The sequence below is a fragment of the Carcharodon carcharias genome, chromosome 10 (genome assembly GCF_017639515.1).
Source record: "Carcharodon carcharias isolate sCarCar2 chromosome 10, sCarCar2.pri, whole genome shotgun sequence".
Lineage (NCBI taxonomy): Eukaryota > Metazoa > Chordata > Chondrichthyes > Lamniformes > Lamnidae > Carcharodon > Carcharodon carcharias.
In genome coordinates this window covers 130,638,609-130,660,459 of record NC_054476.1, presented here as the reverse complement: position 1 = coordinate 130,660,459, position 21,851 = coordinate 130,638,609, and the positions used below count along the sequence as shown (strand labels likewise).

The window sequence follows — 21,851 nt, the reverse complement described above, 5'->3', positions numbered from 1 at the left end:
CAGCACCATTTGTGACTCCTCAGATACTGAAGAAGTCTACATCCAAATGCAGCAGGATCTGGACAATATCCAAGCTTGGGCTAATAGGTGGCAAGTAACATTCTTGCCACATAAGTGCTAGGCAATGACCATTTCCAAAAAGAGAGAATCTAACAATCGCCCCTTGACACTCAATGGTATTACCATAATTGAATCCCCCACGAACATCGTCCTTGGGTGTTACCATTGACTAGAAACTGAACTCGACTAATCATATAAACACTGTGGTTACCTATACTCCCCCAAGCCTATCCACTATCTGTAAGGCACAAGTCAGGAGTGTGATGGAATGCTCTCCATTTGCCTGGATAAGTGCAGCTTCAGCACTACTCAAGAAGCTTAGCACCATCCATGTCAAAACATGCCCACTTGATTGGCTCCCCTTCCACAAATATTCACTCCCTCCATCACCAATGAGCATTGGCAACAGTGTACACCATATACAAGATACATTGCAGAAACTCACCAAGGCTTCTTAGGCAGGACTTTCCAAACACACAACCGCTACCATCTGGAAGACCAAGGGCAGAATACATGGGCACACCACCTGGAAGATCCCCTCCAAACCACTAACCATCCTGACTTGGAAATATCTCACCATTCCTTCGCTGTCGCTGGGTCAAAATCTTGGAACTCCTTCTCTAACAGCACTGTGGGTGTACCTACACCACAGGGACTGCAGCAATTCAAGGTGGCAGCTCACCACCACCTTCTCATGAGCAATTAGGGATAGGCAATAAATGCTGGCCTAGCCGGTGAAACCCACATTCCATGAATGAATAAAAAAACTGAGCCTAAGCTTCCACCTGTGTTTCATGTGATGAGGGCCAGCATTTGCTCTGTTGTGTGCAGGACTAATTGCCTCTACCTTTCTGCTCTCTCTCCCCCCCCCCCAAGATTCTTGCAGATTCACCTGATATTTTAAGAAAAACCCTGTAACCCGATACTACAACGGTTTGCTATAGGCTCTTCTTCCCTTAAAGCCCATCTCCATGGCAACCTGAATGGCATGGGCCTTGAATCCAGGTAGAAATACTAATTAGCCATCCTCTATACCCCCAACTCCATTATATCCTGCAATTAAATAGACATTTTAAAGTAAATTTTTACAAAATCTGACATTCCTCACACCTTCTAGTGAGTTGGAGACTGTTAGCACAGCTGCCCTGTACATTTGGTCATTGTTTACAGGTATGAATATCTCACACCTTCTTCGCAATAAGCCTGTGCCCCCTATCAACCTTTAACAACAAAGCTACCAAAGCTCTTTGTTGGACAGAATTCACGACAGGTCACATGGCTGCCTTCATTTTTCTCCATTTTACCCTAAATAAAAGAGTTCCAAAATATAACAATTTTACAAACTTTAACATGAGTTAAAACGTTCAACAAAACATTGAACATGTAAACTGACTTATGTTTCATTTAATAATGCTTGTACCTAACATCAATACAGATTGTTCTACAGTCTTGCTTTTGCCAATTTCTCTTGCCAATTGTCTTCTTCAATTTTGTGAAGAGTACCTGGTAAATTTTGCCTCTGCGTGATAGCTTTTGAAGCCTGAATTTAACCAACTTTGTAAGTGTTGTGATCTTCGTCGAGACTGATAAATCTTTAACAAGATTCAAATTTCCAGTTATTAGTTGAAAGAATGACATGACAAGATTTCATGTTTTAATTTTTTACTGTAACAAATTACTTAAAAATCATTAGATAAACAATATTTTCTTTCTGTTGGCAACTTATATTTTAAAATACAGATAGGACCATTCCCTTTTATACTCATCACACCCTCTCAAGGAATTACAGTCCCCACAAACAGTTGCTCCTGGCTTTCAACAGGTTCCTGTAACCTCATTTTGTTGAATAGTAACATCGAGTGACTGTCCCCAGGCGCTTTCCTCAGTTTTCAGAGTTTCTTAAATCCACTACCAGCAGTTAAGCCTGTTCCAATGATCCTTCCTCCCCTGACCATTCCAGAGCAAATCTCCTAGAATCCATAGAAGGCAGTGACTCTTCAACTGGAGATCATGTCCATCCTGCATCCGGCTGTGGTAGCTTGCAAAGCCAAAAAACAGCCTCTCCTCTCTGCTGACCACTCAGAACCTCTGCTGTCTATCTGTTATATTTTGATTTGTAGGGAAGCCTGTAACCTGAACTCAAAGAATGGTTTCCTCTGCTCTCTTCCTCATGGCAACATTAAACACAGCCTTGCAGCTAGGTAGAAATGCTAATTAGCTATCCTTGATCCTGACTGTAATGATGCCTGGGCTTTCAGCTAATAATACATTATAAGCCTTGGCTGAGAGCCCAGATATTCATTAGCCTGCTGAAACACCTGAGCCCCAGAGAAAACATTGCTTGATTGATACCTCTGGCTCTCTGACCTATGCTATCAATTTCAGAATGTTTATTTACACAAGATAAAGAGGTTTTAGGCAGTTGCAGTTTCTGCTATTGATACTTTAAAGGGTCCGGATTATTGGCACTTTGGTGAGCTGTAGTAAGAAGGAGTTTTTTTTCAAGAAAGTGGGAAGTTATGAATGAATGACTTTTTTGTTTACAAGTCCGACTGTCACTATAGGGTCCATTGCTTTTATACATTGTATAGAGGTGAATTGGCATGGGGCCATGAGGGGCCATAGGGAATGTTTGACGAACATAACTTGGCATGGGGGGAATGAGTTGGCACAAATGGGGCATGGGGAGTATGTAGAGGGTGAGGGATAAGGAATGAGGAGCCTGTTTTTATTTTATCTGGCACGAAGTCCCACAGTACCCAGGCCAGTCTTTTAAATAGCCCGTCTCCACACCAGACAGTCCCTGTGGCTACCTCTGAACTTTTTCCCACATCAGGTGACCTGACTGAAGCCTGTACCTACACCCACAACCCCCAACAATGAAAATCCTATCCTTGCGGACACTTTCTTCCAAGGCAGGTAGGCCAAGCCGGGACTTTTGCCCGACTCCCGCTACCCGCCTCAAGGATAAAAATCCAGCCCTTAGAATCTTGTCATTGTCTTCCATTATCTCCAACGCCATTGTCTCCAAGCATAAACACCTTGCACCTTCTTCTCAGCAAAACAATATGAGCTTTTCTGTGATTCCTAACAATCAAACCACCCACACTTACTGTGAGGTAGAGTCTAGAACAAGTTACATAACTTTTTTAATTTATCCTAAATGTAAAGCTATAGTCCCAAAATATAAATCTTACAAAGTTTATTAAAACTTCAAAACCAAAAATTAGCTAGTAAATCCAGGAAAATCTGTCCCTAAATTTACTGCTGAGCCTGTTTACAGAAATGTCACATGGACACCATTAACTTCATTGAAATCTGACTGGTAACACCATGTGTATATGCAAATGTGAGCACTCAGATATTGAGCATGATTTGAGAAACTGTACCCACACAGAGTCCATTTTCAAAGCCCTATGATTCCTAAGTGCACTTGAAGCCCTGTTAAAGTTATTGCAATGGCCTTTATCTTGCCTAATTAATGACTAGCCAATAATACCTGACCACATTATATACCTGCTGGCAAAAAACATATGTTCATACTTCAGTCCAATATCTGTGCCTGTCTGTCACACAACTTTGTTTGAATCTCTCCAATCAGATTTCTAACCAATGTTACAAGTGACATTCATTTTCTGTGACTGTAATCGTGAATTATCCTTTCTTTCCTTATCACGTCACCAAAATTTTTCCGGCAATGGCTGCTCTTCCAGTACACTCACAGTTACAGCTAGAATCCCCCAAGGATCATCCTGAGTATTCTCTTCTATACATTGAACCTTGGTAAAATCATGCTGATGACTACCAGATCTATTTCTCTTGATCCTTCCACTGGCTCTGTATTGTCAGACTGCTTGTGTTGCATGAGCTGCAGTTTATTTCCAATTAAACTTTAGGAAGATTGAAACCATTAGCTTCTTCCCTGCATAAAATTCATCCCTTTCAACAACTTGCTTTCAGATAGCACCTTGGACATAGTGAAACATCCCAAAGCAAACAAAACTTAACAAAACTTGGTGCCAAGTCATATAAGATTATATTAGTACAGTAGATTTTAATGAATGTCCTACAGAGAAGTCAGAGCAAAGAGGTTTAGAGAGGGGATTTAGAGCTCAGGGCCTAGTGGTCCTCAAGCCATTTTTGGATGAAGAACCCCTTTTCAAATGCATTAGTAATCACAGATTCCTATCTAAACTGTATTATATATGACTCCTACAATGAAAGTGTTGCACGTGAAGTGTTTTAAATAATATATTTAAGAAAACAGGTATTTACTTACAGCTTTCAGTGAGTTGGCAGTGTCTGCTTCTCACTGCAAAGTCTGTCTTATCATTGGCAGGAGCATGGGGTGAACAAAATCCCAAAGAACAGTAGAAACATACAGAAAGGAGCAGGGGGAGCACAGAAGCAGTGGGAAAAATACTACAATGAGAGAAAGTTCAGGGAGAGAGCAGCGCTCATATCTGGCAGCCACTCATTCACGTACTCGTAACCAAGATGCCCTGGACGATCACCCACCTGCGGGCCAGCCCTGCACTCCCGGACCCCCTTGTAAGATCTCTCTGGATCCCTACTGGCCTAGACAGCTGAAGACATGGTCACCAATGGAGGAGCAAAATAAGTCAGGGATGCACAAAAGGCTAGAAATTGAAGAGCAGAGTTCTTAGGGGTTGGAGGAGGTTACTGAGATAAGGAGAATAAATTGTTGGCCAAGACACTGGGAGAACTCCCCTGCTCCTCTTCAACAAATGGTTTGTTATCTTTTACATCCACTTTAGAAGACAGATGGTCTCAATTTAACATCTCATGTAAAATATAGTAAAATAGCACTCCCTTTATTGAATTAGTTAGTGTCAGCCTAGATTGTGGGGCTTGAACCCACAACCTCCTGAGGAAAAATACCAGTGAGACACACAACTTTAAGAGGCAGAGATTCAGAAAGATATAAGCAATTGCTGATCGCACGGGGCCAAGATAAATGGGTTGCCCAATTGTCTGTTTAAGCTAATCAACTGCATATGATGCATATTCTAACCACAGGATCAAAAAAAAAACTCAATACACTAAATGTACAATGAGGGGTTTGATCCCTGATCAGCTTGGTTCATTGAAATTGCTAACAGCAACATCAATTGCCTGGAATCTGTAATCTGAGCTAATTGTGTGTCAATTGAGATGGTCTGGTAATATTTTTGCAAGTAATATGATTACAATTGTAACAGAGAGTAACCTGGCTACTGGAACATGTCAAATGTCACCATATGCTAACATATTTTTACAGAAATTCATGAATTGAGGTGATCTTTGTAAACAGTTTAATATTACTTCTGTTCTGCTATTAGGCCTGGATTTAGACATTTATGTAAACAGTGTGATCAATTTCTTAAAGAATGCAATACTAAGTTCATTTGCAAATTTGAATTCTATGGAATTACTTTTTCCAATATTTCTCCTCATTGAGACCTCAAATGTATTTTCTGCACCTTTGAATACATCTTCATGACATCAGAATTATTGTATTAAAATTCAAATGTTTTAATGGTTTCAAACTTCATTTTCATTCATAGGGTCTTGAAAATATGGCACAAGTTTGGTATTTAACATAAGTCCTATTTGTTTAAGATCATTTCCATTTGTTTTACTACTACCTGCTGTAATTTAAGGAGGTTCTTAACAAATTTTGGCATAGTTTGCCAATGGGATGATCTGGCTAAATTTTGGCGTAACTTGCCTGTTATATCAATTCAGAACTTGCTGGCCCATGCTTTTTCTGCTACTGGAAGGTGGGCATAAGATAAACCTAGTGAATTCAACTTGGATTTGGGCCAGAATTTTATTTCAGGGATGGGAATCGGGAGACAGGACTAATCCCACCGTCACAATCCCGCCTTTTTCTCTCAAGACTGCCAAGCTGGTGGGATCTTCCAGGGCTCCACAAAGTGGCCAGCAGCCAGAAACGGAGGCAGGCCTAGTCCAGAGTAGGCAGATTAAAAGGCCCGCCCCTGTTCCCAAAAGCATCTTGGCCCGGTGCTTCCCACACAATTAGTGGCGCATCCAGATACAGCTGAACTTTCTGATCACTTTAAGCATTCACCCCCTCACCTTACTCCTTCATCCTAACCTGTCCTCCCTATTAACAAGCCCCAATGTAACTGTTGGAAGCAGTTCAATAGTTCATATAGCTCCGAGTAAACAAACGGACTCTGCAAATCAACTGTGTGAAGCACTTGTAAGCTGATTAGGCAGTTGGATTGCAAGCAACCAGACAACAGCCCATAAAACTCCCTGAATAAACATATAGATTTCAGATAAAAGCAAAATACAGCGGATGCTGGAAATCTGAAACAAAAACAAAAATAGCTGGAAAAACTCAGCAAATCCAGATTTCAGAACTGCTCTTCCAACAGATGTCTAGACAGAACACAAAAAAAGGAGAAAAAAATTACACCTGGTTACCATATTGGACTACCCTTTCAGTAGTGTGAAATGTACTCTATCATTTTATCCAATAGATACATTTTTTGACTCATCTAAAGACTTTTTACATTTACGATATTGATATTTTACTTGACAGCTTGCCATTTGGCAGAAGAACAATCTCACAAACACGTTGTTTAATGGGTAGTTACATTTTCCAATCACGTCATAGCTTACCTTAATGAATACAGTTACAACTCATGCCACAGCATTTCATGAAGAACTGTAAAGGAGATAAAACATTTCACTTACCTTTTAAACTTCTCCTGCCTCCAATCCATGGTTCACACCTCCGCACAGCTGATATAAAACCCAACAGCTGCTAAAGTCTGGCTGCCTCCATGAAAATGAAAAAAATTACCTGGGGTGGGCCGATGAGTCCACAATGTTGTCAGTTGCCTCCTTCAAAGGAGCAGGGAGGTTCTGGGACCTTCCCCTACCCCTCATGGAAATGGCTGTGGCCAGGAATGAAGGGCAGCCCATTCGGCAGCCATTATTTTTCTGGGCCCGCCTCCATTTGGTCCTGATCAGGGCTTTGAAAATCTGATCCTTTGTCCTTGAAACTTAAAAGGATATACATTTGCTTCAAAGTTTTTAGGAAGGATAATTAACTCATTTTACAGGCTATGTATGCATGTTTCATCGATTGTATCTGTTACATGTTTGTGCATCTTAGGTTCCGGTCTCCCCCAGTCTCACAGTTCCACAATTATCATTACCTCCATACCAAGCCCCAGAATATATTACATTCTACTAAAAACAGCAAAATATATCGAGCAGGGAACACTGTTAAAAACATAGAACTTGGAAAATAGGAGCAGGATTAGGTCATTCAGCCCTTTGAGCCTGCTCCACCATTCAATATAATCATGGCTGATCCTCTACCTCAACACCACTCCCGCTCTCTCCCCATTCACCTTGACGCCTTTAGAGTCTAGAAATCCATTTCCTTCTTAAATATATTCAGTGACTTGGCCTCCACAGCCCTCTGTGGTAGAGAATTCCACAGGTTCACCACTCCGGGTGAAGAAATTTCTCACCTCAGTTCTAAATGGCCTACCCTGTATCCTGATACTGCGACCCCATGTTCTAGTTGCCCCATGCAGAGGAAACATCATCCCTACACCCATTCTGTACAGCTCTGCCAGGATTTTATACGTTTCAATGAGATCCCCTCTCATTCTTCTAAACTCCAGTGAATACAGGCCTATTTGGCACAAACTCTCCTCATATGACAATCCTGCCATCCCAGCAATCAGTCTGGTGAACATTCACTGCACTCCCTCTGTGGCAAGTATATCCTTTCTTAGGTAAGGAGACCAAAACTGCACACAATACTCCAGGTGTGGTCTCACCAAGGCCCTGTACAGCTGCAGTAAGACATCCTTGCTCCTGTACTCAAGTCCTCTCGTAATGAAGGCCAACATACAATTTGCCTTCTTAACTGCTTGCTGCACCTGCATGCTCACTTTCAGTGACTGGTGTACAAGGACACCTGGGTTCTTTTGTACATCAACATTTCCCAATGTATCACCATTTAAATAATGCTCTTCCACTCTGTTTTTCTGACTAAAGTGGAAAACTTCACGTTTAGCCACGTTATACTGCATCTGCCATGTATTTGTCCACTTACTCAACTTTTCTAAATCACCTTGAAGCCTCTTAACACCCACCTCACCACTCTCATTCCCATCAAGTTTCATGTCGTTAGCAAACTCTGAAATATTACATTTGGTTCCCTCATCCAAATCGTTGTTATATATAGTGAATAGCTAGGGCCCAAGCACTGATCCGTGCCAATATATTACCCCTAATCCCATGTGCTTTAATTTTACACACTAACCTCTTCTGTGGGACTTTATCAAAAGCTTTCTGAAAATCCAAATGCACCACATCCACTGGTTCTCCCTTATCTATCTGCTAGTTACAACCTCAAAAAACTCCAGTAGGTTGTCAAACATGATTTCCCTTTCATAAATCCATGTTGGCTTTGTCTAATTCTGTTGATATTTTCTAAGTGTCCTGTCATCACATACTACTATTATTAATAGGCTAACCGGTCTGTAATTCCCTATTTTCTCCCTCCCTCCTTTTTTAAACAGTGGGGTTACATTTGCCACCCTCCAATCTGTCGGGACTGTTCCAGAATCTACAAAATTTTGGAATGAGACAACCAATGCATCCAGTATTTCCACAGCTACCTCCTTCAGTATCTACCCTAGGACGTAGATCATCAGGCCCTGGGGATTTATTGGTTTTCAGTCCCATTCATTTCTTCAGCACTATTTTTCTTTAAGTAATACTAATTTCCTTCAATTCCTCCTTCTCATTAGACCCTTGGTTCCCGAGCATTTCTGGAAAGTTATTTGTGTCTTCTTCCATAAAGACAGAACCAAAGTAGTTGTTTGATTATTCTGTCATTTCCTTGTTCTGTTTTATAAATGCTCCCATTTCGGACTGTAAGGGACCTAACATTTGTCTTCACTAATGTTTTTATTTTTACGTACTTATAGAAGCTATTACAGTCCACTTTTATTTTCTTTGCAAGTTTACTCTCATACTCTATTTTTCCACTCTTAATCAATCTCTTGGTCCTACTTTGCTGAGTTCTAACCTGCTCCCAATCCTCAGGCTTGCTACTTTTCCTAGAAACTGTATATGACTCCTCTTTGGAACTAATTCTACCCTTAATTTCTTTTGTTAGCCATGGTTGGGCTGCTTTTCCTGTTGTGTTTTTGCACCAGAATGTATAACTGTTGCAATGCATACATTCATTCCTTAAATATTAGCTATTGCTTATCCCCAGCCTTGTAATGAAGTTCCCCAATCTATCTTAGCCAACTCATGTTTCATACGATGAAGAGGAGTCGTATGGACTCGAAACCTTAACTCTGTTTCTCTCTCCAGAGATGCTTCCAGTCCTGAGTTTTACCAGCATTTTCCGTTTTTATTTCTGGATTTCCAGCATACGCAGTATTTTGCTTTTACCTTTGTAGTTTCTTTTGTTTAGATTTAGGACCCTAGTTTCAGATTGGACTACTTCACTTTCCATCCTTGTGAAGAATTCTATCATGTTATGGTCACTGTTCCCTAAAGGACCTGCACAAGATTATTAATTAACCCCTTCTCATTGCACAATATCAAATCTAGGATTGCCTGTTCTCTAATCAGTTCCTCAACACATTGGTCTAAAAAACATCTTGTACACATGCCATGAATTCATCCACCACAGTATTAATGCTAATTTGATTTGCCTAGTTTATATGTAGATTAAAGTCACCCATGATTACTGACACACCCTTGTTACATGTTTAATTTCCTGTTTAAATGCTGTCCCCAACTTTACCAATACTGTTTGGAGGCTTATAGACAACTCCCGCTAATGTTTTCCATGCCTTGGTGCTTCTTAGCTCCACCCAGACTGATTCTACATTTAGATTTTCTGCACTATTAGCCTCTCTCACTATTGCACTGATTTCATCCCTGACTAACAACTCCATGCCACCTCCATTTCCTTTTTGCCTATCCATCCTAAATATCTAATACCCTCAGATATTCAGTTCCCAGTCTTGGTCACGCTGCAGCCGTGTCTCGTAATTGCAATCATATCATACCCATTTACATCTATTTGTGCTGTTAATTTGTCTATCTTATTGTGAATGCTCCATGCATTCAGATATGGTGACTTTAGAGTTGCCTTTTTAACATTTTTGATAGAGATAGCAAGAGAGATTTGGTTCAGGTGAAGATACACCTTATTCAGAAAAAATTAGGGGAGGGAATGGAGGAAGAGAGAGATTTGGGCAGGATATAACTAGATTGAAACATCTAAGTGTTCGACATTACTGGCTCTTTTCTTTCTCGTTATGGTACATGTTCTTTTCTTACTTGTTATGGTACATACAGGGTAGAAAACAGCTTTGTTTATATAAATGACAATTTGCCAAATCTACAGCAGCAGAGGAACAACAGCACAAGTTTGCTGCAATGTGACGAAAGATGGTTTTGGTACTAATGCTTTGTCCAACAGTGGTTTCGATACTTCACTGTATCGGTGCATTACAGATGTGAATTGAAAAGGTGGCCACTGTAGCTACATTAACAATTGTATTGTTTGAGCAACTTTTAAGCCACTCACTCCCTGGCTCTTACTTTAGGCATGTTTATAGAATTTCCCATATGCATACTACTGAACTTGTGCAATTTCCCGAGTTATCACCAGTTTCTGGATGGTTCAGTCATTATCCGACATCCTAGAAGTGTTTGACCTGATGTATAAAGAGACACACATTTCCTTTGTTGATGAGTTACATTTCAAGATTGAAGGCCTTCTCTAATTCAGCAGTCATTGAATTAGACAGTGGCTCACTGGAAGGCTAACAACAGCACCCACTAAGCTAGTAGGAAGGGGTAAAAACAGAAAATGCTGAAAATACAAAGAATTTCCAACATTTTTTGTTTTTATTTCAGATTTCCAGCGTCGGCAGTACTTCAATTTTCTAACAGTTAAGGACCTTCTTTCAGTTCCAGGTTTATATTAAGTTTTAATACAGGAGATACAACTTAGATTCTATGCTAAAAGGAGAAATATATAGCTTCTATGCATATTTATGTTAACAGTAAAGCTCTAAGTGACACCAGAGTTTCTGTTCATAAGTGATTTTACATGAACACATCGTCTCTCTTTGTTGCATTTCTAAAGCTCGTTGTTATCCACAGGTTGGAGAAAACCCCTCTCATCCAGTTCAAGACTTTGTTCACATGAAGAGCAAAATAAACAGACATAATTCAAGACTGCAACGGCTTTGTAGGATTCTCTGCCTGGCGGAGTGCCTTTTGCAGGTCAAGACATAGCTTTTTGAACCTTAGGAATACCTTAAAAAAAAAAATTCTCATTGCCAATTTTCTTCTCGTCCAGTCCACCTGTAGGAATACTATCCATTGATAGCTGTGTCATTCTCCATCTGGGAAGCTGGATGGAGTGGTAGCAGGCTATTCAAATTCAGCTTGTCGCTAGTAGGAGCCCTGCACCCACTACTATTTCATCCCAATGTTACACAGCTTAAAGTGCTCTCTCTGGACCTAACCCAAATATGGAAGTGTAAATATGTAAAGCAAATAGATTAATTGGCACAATCACTGATTTAGCAATGACATAAAACAGAATTTGATTTATTCAAAGAGATTGAGATTTTTACTGGTGTTCTGTGGATCACATTTTGCAATTTGGTCCACCTTCCCCTGACTATGACTAAATGTAGATAGGGTCAGAAAAGTCAAGAGGTATTTGGCAAATTAAGTGGTTGAACTGTATACAAGAGTCAGAATATACTAAGGGGAGGATTCTGAATTTTTGACTTATCTGATGCTGCAAGTCTTTAGTGGTTTTCTACACTGCTTGGTTGTTAATTGTACAGTTAAATATATTGTAAGTGTTCGACAATTCCAACCATTAAGACGTTCTGCAATCCAAGTGAGTGCACAGCAAGAAATGAACCAGCATGGTAGATGTGTGTTCTGATTGGATACCTTGCTCTGGACAGCCCATTGTAAATTATTCCACCTCCTCTTCTGTCAGCACTGCCAAGAGCCCACAGCCTTCCGTCACCTTTCTCAACTCGGCGTTCTTCAGGTGTGAGCCCAGAATGTGAATGTTGGCAGGCCATCATACCACAAAAGGCATCACAGCTAAGACAAATATCGTATTTACCTAACATTCAAATGCAAGTCCATCTTCACAAAGCATTCTTGGACTGCAATCAGCAGGGAGAACCATCTGAATTTCCTACTTCACCTAAGTCGTTTTGCCATTTGTAGCGCCCCTCACACTACTAATGAGAATGCCTAGTTCAGCACCAATCAGGAATCAAGGCTAATACTTTCTGCTTCGTGCAGATATATGCTACAAAGAGTAGTGTCTGTAACCTAGGGCCATGGGTAAAGGATTTTCTTCAGTATGTATTTAGCAGTGTTGTCAAAGGTTAATGAATATCCTGCAGGATGGCTTATTTGAGCTTGGACTTGTTTTGCCCTTCTTTACCATGACTTAGACGTGATCTTGCATAGTACAAGTACCGGTCCAGCTGAGAAACGTTTGACTTTGATTCTACAGCTCTCAATGAGGCATTACTTCATTCACAGTTTTGTTTGAAATATATGCAGACTCACAAAGCTTGACCACAGAAAAGCCAAGCAGCAGCAAACTGTTCCAGCTTTAATTAAATTGAATGCAAACTCCTAAGGTTGTTCCTCCAATTATGCTGTATATTGGATTTGGGTCAGTTTACTTTCTCAGCCCACAGCATTATGGGCCAGTGCAACTGAGATTGACTTATTATGTTGCTGACTCAGGCTCCAGAGGTACATGTGTGTGCAGCAAGTCTTTTGAAAGGTTCTCTCGTGCTTCATGCATACGCTGCTGAGCTCGCCCAAATGCCGCTGTGTGGAGAAAAGACAAAGCATACAATGTTGAAAACTTCAAAAGAAACTTTTTAAACTGTTACTTTCCACCTAATCACGAATAGCATAGTGAACTCTTTTAGACAGTGGAAGGAAAATGCTGTAAGGTGCTTCACTCCAGCCTGAGGAGAATACTTTCCACTGCAGGAGTCAGACATTTTACATTTCCCACACTAGCCCTTAAGACGTATCAGAGCAAGATTGTCAATTTTGTGCGAATTTAGGACATGTGCTGAGCCACTGGCTACAAGAAACTGGACTGTGATTGACTGTGATTGTCTAAACTCATCTACTCTGAGACCAATGTTTCATTTAAAATGTTGTTGTACGGTGGCATTTTTTCAGTGTGCGGTCCTTTTAAATTTTGTTATGCAACTGTGCACACGTTATTTTTCACAGAACAAGGCCTGTGTGATACCTTCCAGGGTACTGTGTGGCCATGCACCTTAGCAGCAACAATGCCTCGGAGCCTTACAGCCAGCAGGCAGAAGAGGCTAATCCCCAGCCAATCTAGCTAGAATTCAACCCCTTGGTCCAGACAAATGGGACAGTTCCTAATACAATGCTCTATCTAGGCCCCAGAATACTCAGTGCCTTATACCAACAGGGCAAAGACACTAGTAACACAAAGCAGTGTAATAACAAAGCACAGACCACTCACACAATATAATGGTAACAAAGCAACCAGCAGATATTTAAGCGGTAGCTTCCCATGTCAGGAATAAACACTACTGATCAAATGCTTATGCAACAAACTTCCAATCTAGCCTACATGCACAGTCTTGTAATATGGCTGCATGTTAGTGATCACATACCTATCACAGAGTGGAGGGAGGCCTGATGAGAAAGTCCTCCCATGCGTTCCAGAACATTCTGTGATCTCTTCCTTGCCATGCTTGAATCAAGAAAAGCCCTATCAAAACACAACACAAACTCAATAGATTCACTCACACACAGCACAAACTTCAATTTAAACAAACATGGCATCTATTCACCTCCACTGCCTCAGTAGATTGCCAGCATGATAGTTACCCAAATGACATTATCAAATTCATTTACAACATTGAATCATTTTTATTCCTTTGCTACATTTTCTACTGAATTTTCTCTCCCACATCATCCTGCTCCCAGACATCTGCACCTGACACTGTTGAGGTGAGCATCAGTCGGAGAACAGCATGCTGACTCTGTGGGGTAGTGCCGAGTATCAGCTCTGCATTTTGATTCACAACACAACAGAAATTATGGATCTGGCCATATGAGAAACGGGCCACAAATTACATACTCATACACCATCATGATGTCTACAGTGCATGAATGCACTAAGGATACATTCAAATGGGAGGGCCTTTTGTTCTCACCAGTTTAATTCCCTTCTCTCCCAAAGGAGTCACTTTCTGGCCTACAATTCCACAGCCATGGACACTCTCTGGTGATTTGTTGAAATGACTATTCTTCATGTGTGAGTCAACACAGCAAGTGCCAGCAGGATATTGGATCATAGGTGACCATCCAAGCAGAGCCTTGTGCTGCTCCCACCTGACAGCTCCATACATTCAAGAGTACGATAACATAGTGGTTATGTTACTGGACTAGTAATCCAGAAGACTGGACTAATGATCCATGACAGACATTCAAATCCCAAGAGGGAAGCTGGGGCATTTAAATTAAATTCATTAAATAAATTTGGAAAGAAGAGTTAATATCTATAATTGACCATGCAACTACTAGATTGTCCTAAAATTCCACCTGATTCACCAATATCCTTTAGGGAAAAACATCTGGTGTTCTTACCTGGTCTCATCCATATGTGACTCCAGACCCAAAGCAATGTCCCAAAGTAATGACCCAATGACTTTTAACTGCTTCTGAAATGGCCTGGCAAGCCACCCAGTTGTATTCAAGAAGGCATCTCACTACCACCATTGCTAAGGTAATTAGCAGTGGGCAATAAATGCAATGCATATCCTGTGAATGCAAATAATAGAACTCCACTTTTCAGAACTCTGATTAGCAATCGGGAAATTGATCTACTGCTCCCTCTTCCTTTTTAGCCCAAGATGTTAACACCATTATAAATGACCTAATGACTTTTCTGGTTGACATATTGGGCTGAATAACGTGCTCCACAATCGGGAGCGTTTCCCGCTTCATGGAGTGTATTAAGGGCTGTGATGACGTCAGGCACTGTTTACGACTTCATCATGCCAGTTTCCAAAAAAAATTCAGGAACCCGTTTGCGTTATTTAAATATCAATTTAAAAGGCAACTGAGCTAATGAACTACCCATCTTACTGCAATAATACGCCTTCAGGGTGAGATTTACAATAGGTGGAGAATCCGTTTTTTTTTAGGACAAGCTTGTTTGGACGGGATTTAAAACTGCAGCTGAGACCAGAGTTTTGCAGTTAAAATTCAATTGACTGCAAGGACAGCTCATTTGAGTGACATTTTGGATTTTTCTTATGAGGAGGAATCTCCTTGCATTCAGAGGGGTATTTTGATTGTTCATTGAATACTCTCCTGTCCATAACCCAGGGCTGAGGGGTGAAAACTCTTGGAGACAGATGGGGATTGTGGTCTCAGCTGGAGGCACAACCTCCAATGAAGAGGAAACAAGGATTAGGAGGTGGAGGAGGGAAGGAGGAGGAGTAGGGCGAGACAGGGGAACAAAGGGAAGCTCAAGATGCTGTGGTTCCTCAGGAAGAGGACAGAGCAGCACCAGGCCCAGATGGTTAGAAGGAGACCAGAAACCCTCATCGGAGGCACAGACAAGCTTATGCTGCCCCAAGGGTATACGGGGCAGTGATTCAACAACCTGCAACTGAGTGAGACACAGTGCAGAAGACTCAGGCTTTCAAGGGTGATTGTGACATCCCTAAGGCAGATGTTCACAGAGGAGATCTCATCCAACCGCCTTGGGGGCCACCTGATGCCTGTTGCATTGAAGGTGACAATGGTGCTTTATCTCTTCGCAACAGGCTCATTCCAGGAAGCCTCAGTGGGATAACACAGCCTGCTGCACACCATTGCATCAAAACATACACAGATGCAATGTTCTGAAGGGCTGGGAATTGCATCTCCTTCTTGCAGAATGTCCAAAGTCAAATAGTTAGAGCCTGAGGATTTGCAACGATTCCCCAGAGCGCAAAAGCCACTGACTGCATGCACATAGCCATTAAGGCTCTTGCTGGACAGTCAAGCACCATAATCCAAAAGGGCTTCCACTCGATCAATCTGCAGGTGGTGTGAAACCATCTGGCAGGTACTGCAAGCGTGTGCCAGGTACCCAGGCAGCAATCACGATTCATACATCCTTAGATACTCTCAGGTTCCAGACCTTCTCACAAGCCTGGATTCCTTGGTGGTGGTGGTGGTGGTTTTGCGGGCGGCAGGGAGGGGGGGGGGGGGGGGGGGGGGGGGGGGGGGGGGGGGGGGCGGTTGGCTACTAGGTGATAAGATTGAAAAGATAGCCAATGAGGCTTGTGAGGTTACCCAGGACTGACGCAGAGAAGAGGTACAATGAGAGCCACACCAGCACCAGGGCCATAGTGACGCAGACCATTGGTCTCCTAAAGATGTGCTTCCAATGCCTGGACAGATCTGGAGGTGCATTAAATTACTCCCCCTCACGTGTCCCTGACGGTCGTGGCTTGCTGTGTGCTCCATAACATTGCCTGCCAGAGAGATGCCCTGGAAGATGACGACTTGCCAGATGGGGGCCAATCCACTGAGGACAAGGGTGATGAACTGAGGACCACAGTGATGCTCCTGATGGCCCTGGCCGTGATCGAGTGGATGGCCATGACACCAGAGATGCCTTAATATGGCAAGGTTTCTACAGTATGTCTTGCCACTGCTACATAAGGGGTTTGGTGAACTCTTGACCCTCCTTTTCCCAGCACTCAGCATCAACGTCACGTCAATCATATGTTGCACGCAGAAGAGCACCCTCACTGAATCTGGGGTCACTTCTCCCCTCAGTCCAATGGAACAGATATCTGTGCATGGAAATATGCAATAAATGTACAACTCCTCAATGTCAAAACATTGGAGACTTGCTAACTTTTAAAATTTCTGCCACCTATGAAGATTGACATGGTTGGCAGAGATTAGCTAAAATTTAAGCTGACTTACTTAGCCAGACTGGAAAATGCACAAGTGTTCATTTTGTATAGTAGATGCACTCGACTGATCATCTGATTGGTCACCTGACACTGTCCTGTCTCAGGGGGCCCTTTAAATAGCTGGTCGTTAGGGTCACAGCCTGCAGCCTTAGAGACTGGACATCCCCACCCTCCAGCATTCATTGGGCAAGATGACGGTTTTGCTGCTAATTCGCAGCATTTACTATATTATCGGGTGCGCACTGATGGCAAGCCCGCAAATTAAAGCCGACTTCCACATGTGGAACACACCCTCGGTGCACCAGCTCATTGTCTCAATACAGATCAGTTCCTGTATCTGGCATCTCCTGATTTGCAAAGCTCAGTTTCACAGAGCTGTGCCTTACCCAACTATTACAGAGGGAGGCCTTAAAAAAATGTTTTGCTAAATTTAAAAATTATATCCCTGCTTGCTCTTAATTTTTCAGACTACATTCATGGGAATATCTCCACCCAAGCCCACCAAATCACCGCTCAGGTTACTCAGTCCGACTGGTGACTGGATACCTCAGTCCACATGCTCCATCAATAACTTCCTAGGTCATACCTGGGGAGGTGAACAGGGATAAAACAGGTGAACAATTCCCAGTTGGTAAACATCACTCACATGGTCCACTGACTCTAGTCACCCACTTCTTCTGGTGTCCAGACATCTCAGGTTCACTCACCTGCATTGTTGCATGCAATGAAACTTGATGGTAACAGTTCCTGTGGTTTCCGTTCTGAAACCAAATCGACTCAATCTCTCTCCCTGAATGTAAATACGATAACTTAATTTCATCTCACATGCTTTGGTCACATTCCATATCCTCCCGCCACCCAATCACATCAATCCTTCATGTTTCACATCATCCTTTTCTGGTTATGTTAATTGTTCACATTTCACATCTTCCCCCTTCCCTCGTTAACAACTTGAATTTATAGAGTGCCTTTAATGTAGAGAAATGTTGCAAAGGCAGTCCATTGATGCATGAAATGAACAATGAGCCAAAAAAAGGTGATATTAGAAGGGGCAAATAAATCGTGGCAACATAACATTGTCCAAAGACTGTTTTAGGTCACAATCAGAGGAATGAACAGTTTAGTGGGGAGCATGGTTGTAGCGCAGGAGAAAGTTACAGAGATGGGGAGGACTGAGGAAACAAAGGGACTGAAACATGAGGATGAGAATTTTAAACCTGGAATGTTGAGGAATGGAGCTAATTCTCAGTCAGGACAGGGGTGAGGAGGATTTGGTGCAGGACGAGATATGGTTAGAGTTTGAAATGAGCCAAAGTTTACTAAGACTGGAGGATATTTTGCCATCTGTAGACGGGCCTGTGCATGGTGTCTTTTAGAGTGGAGGCCTGTAGCACAGCAGGCCCCACACTGTCTTGGCAGGGCATTACCGGGTTGCAATGATCAGACGTATAATTAAGGCCAAGGCCCTTTGCAACCCTCTGCATTCGCAGCCATCAGCTGATCCACCGTTGAAGGATTTTGTTGTGGTAGGGCAGGAATTCCTTGCTCGCCATGTCACAGCTGCTGTAAAGTGGGTGTCATGGATGTTTTGAATGATGTAGAGGCACTACCATCTACCTCACCCCACCCTAAACATATTGTTGCTGAAGTAGTGCTTGTGTTTATTTGCAGCTAGCCTCATCTCGAGATTGTTCCAGCTATCCATCACCCGCCAATGAGGTTGGTAGCTGCGGGACAGTCCAAGGGAGCATTGAAATAATCAAGTCATCAGGAGATAACCAAGACATGAATGAGGGTTTCAACAAATAGATTGAAGTAGGGCTTGGAACATGTTATGAAGGTGTAATTAGGCTGTCTTTGTGATATGGAGCTCAGCTTGGAATAGTATATAATGAGGTTGCAAACAGACTGGTTTAACTTGAGACAGTGATTGAGGAGGGAGATGGAGTTATTGCAAGAAGTTATTGAAGGTATTTGTTTTGGTCTTCTGAATGGTTAGCAGGAGGAAATGGTGCCTCCTCCAATTCCAAACTTTTTTCCACGCCAGCAGTCTGACAACGCAGAGGTGCAGAAGGATGAAAAGTGGGGAGGAGGTGCAAGTAGTAGTTTAGGGAGGGCAGTGAATCAGAGGAGACAGGGCAAGGAGAGACCTTACCAAGGATGAGGAGTTGCTTAGTTGAGGGAGTAAAGAACGGAGGATATCTCAGAGAGAAACACGGGGTGATCTTGGGGAGGGTAGACATTGAAGATTTTAAAGAGGAAACGGGGTGAATCAAGGTGAGGTGTTTGAAAAAAAGAGAAGTACTCAAGGAGATGGGATCAGGCAAAGGGAGGGTGACACTACCATCACAGTGGTTTGGACAAGTGGAACATGTAGCAAGGCAGGGAGACTTCCAGAAGGGGCAGGGTATTGCCATCTGTAAATCAACTTTCAGTCAAAACTAGTCAATGTCAAACGATACATCCACAATAAGGTCCTTATACAGTTACGTTGATACTTTGCATGACACACCATTTCTTCTTTCTCCACGCTCCCTACCTCCCCACCCCACCCTTCCATATCAATACATCAGGTAATTGCTTTTCAAGATAAACCTTTGTTGGTTTGAAATGCTTTTATTATTAAGAGCCAGACAGAAGGGAACAAATTACACCATCTCTACTCAATAATTGCCTGAACTGAATGAAGGGTAGAATTTACATCCCATTTATTTTCAGTATGCAGATCTCCAACATCTGGGAATAAATTCTAGCATACATGTAAGCAGACCCCAAAGTCAGACCAATCCTACTTAGTGATTCCCCATAATCCATTACAACTAATCTGGGATGACCCATGGCACTAATTGAATGACAGTGAAGGATTCAGTAATCAGGAATGAAACGGTTTCTCTTAGGATCACCTTGCCAACCCCCCACCCTGCAAACTCTCACGTTTCACAGAGGCCAAACTGTCTGACCAAATACCACAACTGGTGTCTCATGGTCATGTTCCATATTGGCAGCTCTGACAGATATTGGAGAGATGGCACACATTATACTGCTGTGCTTCCAGCTCTGGCAGGTGCATGCTCCAAATACCAGCAGTGAGTACATGCTCAGCACTCATGACTGGGCTGATCTCTGTGCACTTACTCGCACGCCAGCAAGTAGCCATGTTCCTGGAGGAGTGAAACAGCCCTGATTCCACTGCAGCAACTGATCACAGCATCTCCAGTGAATCAATTGCTGACACTTACTTATGTCCTATCCGGTACATATCACAGGAGTTCCCCCTGCCCAAATCTCCTTAAAAATAAAAGCAAAATACTGCAGATGCAGAAGACCTGAAATTAAAACAGAAAATGCCGGTAAAGCTCAGTAGATTTGACAGCATCTGTGAAGAGAGAAACAGGAGATAATATTTTGAGTCCAATATGACTGTTCTTCGGAATCCTTTCATCCCTTTAAAAATGACCTTTTATCAGATTCCCCTCTTTTCCTTCTCTTAGTTCCTCTTCCTTGCTGTTCTTTCCCTTGTGCATTTTAGATTTATTTTCTCTCCTGCCATGTTGCGGAACTTCCATAAATTCCTTTATTCCTTAGTCTCCTTCCCAGCCACCAGGTGCCACTTTTAATGCTCTTGGTTTTCTTTCCAGCCTTTATCCCCTTACCTCACACACCTGCACCAGACTTTGATGAAACTTTCAATCTCATGCCCAGAATCCTGCACATCTTTTTCTAAAAGAAGTTAACAGTAAAATTAAGATAAAAAGAATAAATGCAAGGCTTAAGCTATCAACCATAAATGAGCTTGAAAAATTCATCGAAGCTTGAAGCCGATGAACAGAGTGGGAAAAGTGCAAACTAGAAGCCAGGCATTGAGCAGAAGCAGACCAGCAGTCCAACACAGAAATAGGTACCAGTAATTGGAATGTCCCTTCTGCATAACAAATCAAATCGATGGCCTGCATTAACTACAAACCACTTGAGTCCAGAAATTGGCTCTTCTTGAGCAGATTGGAATTTTTCATAGATTTTTTCTCTTAATTTTTGCAGTCCATTTTCTTCCTTTTTCCACTGAAGGCACCATCTGCCGTTTGGTATGGCACCCAAAAGGCAATCTGAGCCATGATTGTGGACATCTACAGAGTCGAACCCAATCCATCTACAGCTAGCCTACACCGCAACTTTTCTCCAGCAAGGGTTGCTGGATAGCAAACAGGAGCAGGAATTAAAGGTGATTTTTCTTTTCCCTCGCCTAGGAGAATGAGTGGACTCTAGCAACCCAAGCAAAATCTTGCTGAAATTCATTGCTGCAGCACAGACAAGGGATCCAAACTAGGATCTTCCTGCTCATCAGTTCAGAACTATGCAGGGTGAACTTACAATCTGAGTGAGTGTGGGGGGAGGGGGCCTATTTTTGCTGATTGAAAATTTCACATCCCCTCCAGTAATTTTCACACCTACCTTGAATGTGCTTGGGGTCCGGATGTAAGTCATATCTTCAAGCTCATGGAAGCCACCAACAAAAAATCTCTGCATTTCTGATGTTCCAGGGAGGATTGGTCTCCAGGTCTGGCATGTCAGTGTGTAGCTACCTGAAAACAAAAAAAGGTTGCACCATTAGGGCCTACATTAAACAAAAAGCAGACATATGGGGTAGCAAGTAACTCTAGTCACTAACCTTTCACATCTGGTATCTGGCTTCAATTCCAGCGCAGACAGTTGGGATGATAGGACCCATCA

At 42.2% G+C, this 21,851-nt stretch overlaps 1 protein-coding gene across 5 annotated transcripts in view; it reads right to left on the bottom strand.

Annotated features, from left to right (window-relative positions):
* Positions 1 to 11,064: 11,064 nt before the first annotated feature.
* Positions 11,065 to 21,851, bottom strand: part of mks1 (MKS transition zone complex subunit 1) — a 117,196-nt gene continuing 106,409 nt past the window's right edge. For 4 of the 5 annotated variants that reach the window (XM_041198262.1, XM_041198261.1, XM_041198260.1 and 1 more), the window contains 4 exons: positions 21,573 to 21,703; positions 17,831 to 17,913; positions 13,812 to 13,909; positions 11,065 to 12,975 (listed from right to left, as the gene is read on the bottom strand). In XM_041198262.1, the coding sequence (XP_041054196.1) occupies positions 12,872 to 12,975; positions 13,812 to 13,909; positions 17,831 to 17,913; positions 21,573 to 21,703 (416 nt within the window). In that variant the 3' untranslated portion in view covers positions 11,065 to 12,871. Of the gene's footprint in view, positions 12,976 to 13,811; positions 13,910 to 17,769; positions 17,914 to 21,572; positions 21,704 to 21,851 lie in introns of those variants that run through there. The other variant, XR_005944284.1, reaches the window with a different exon arrangement.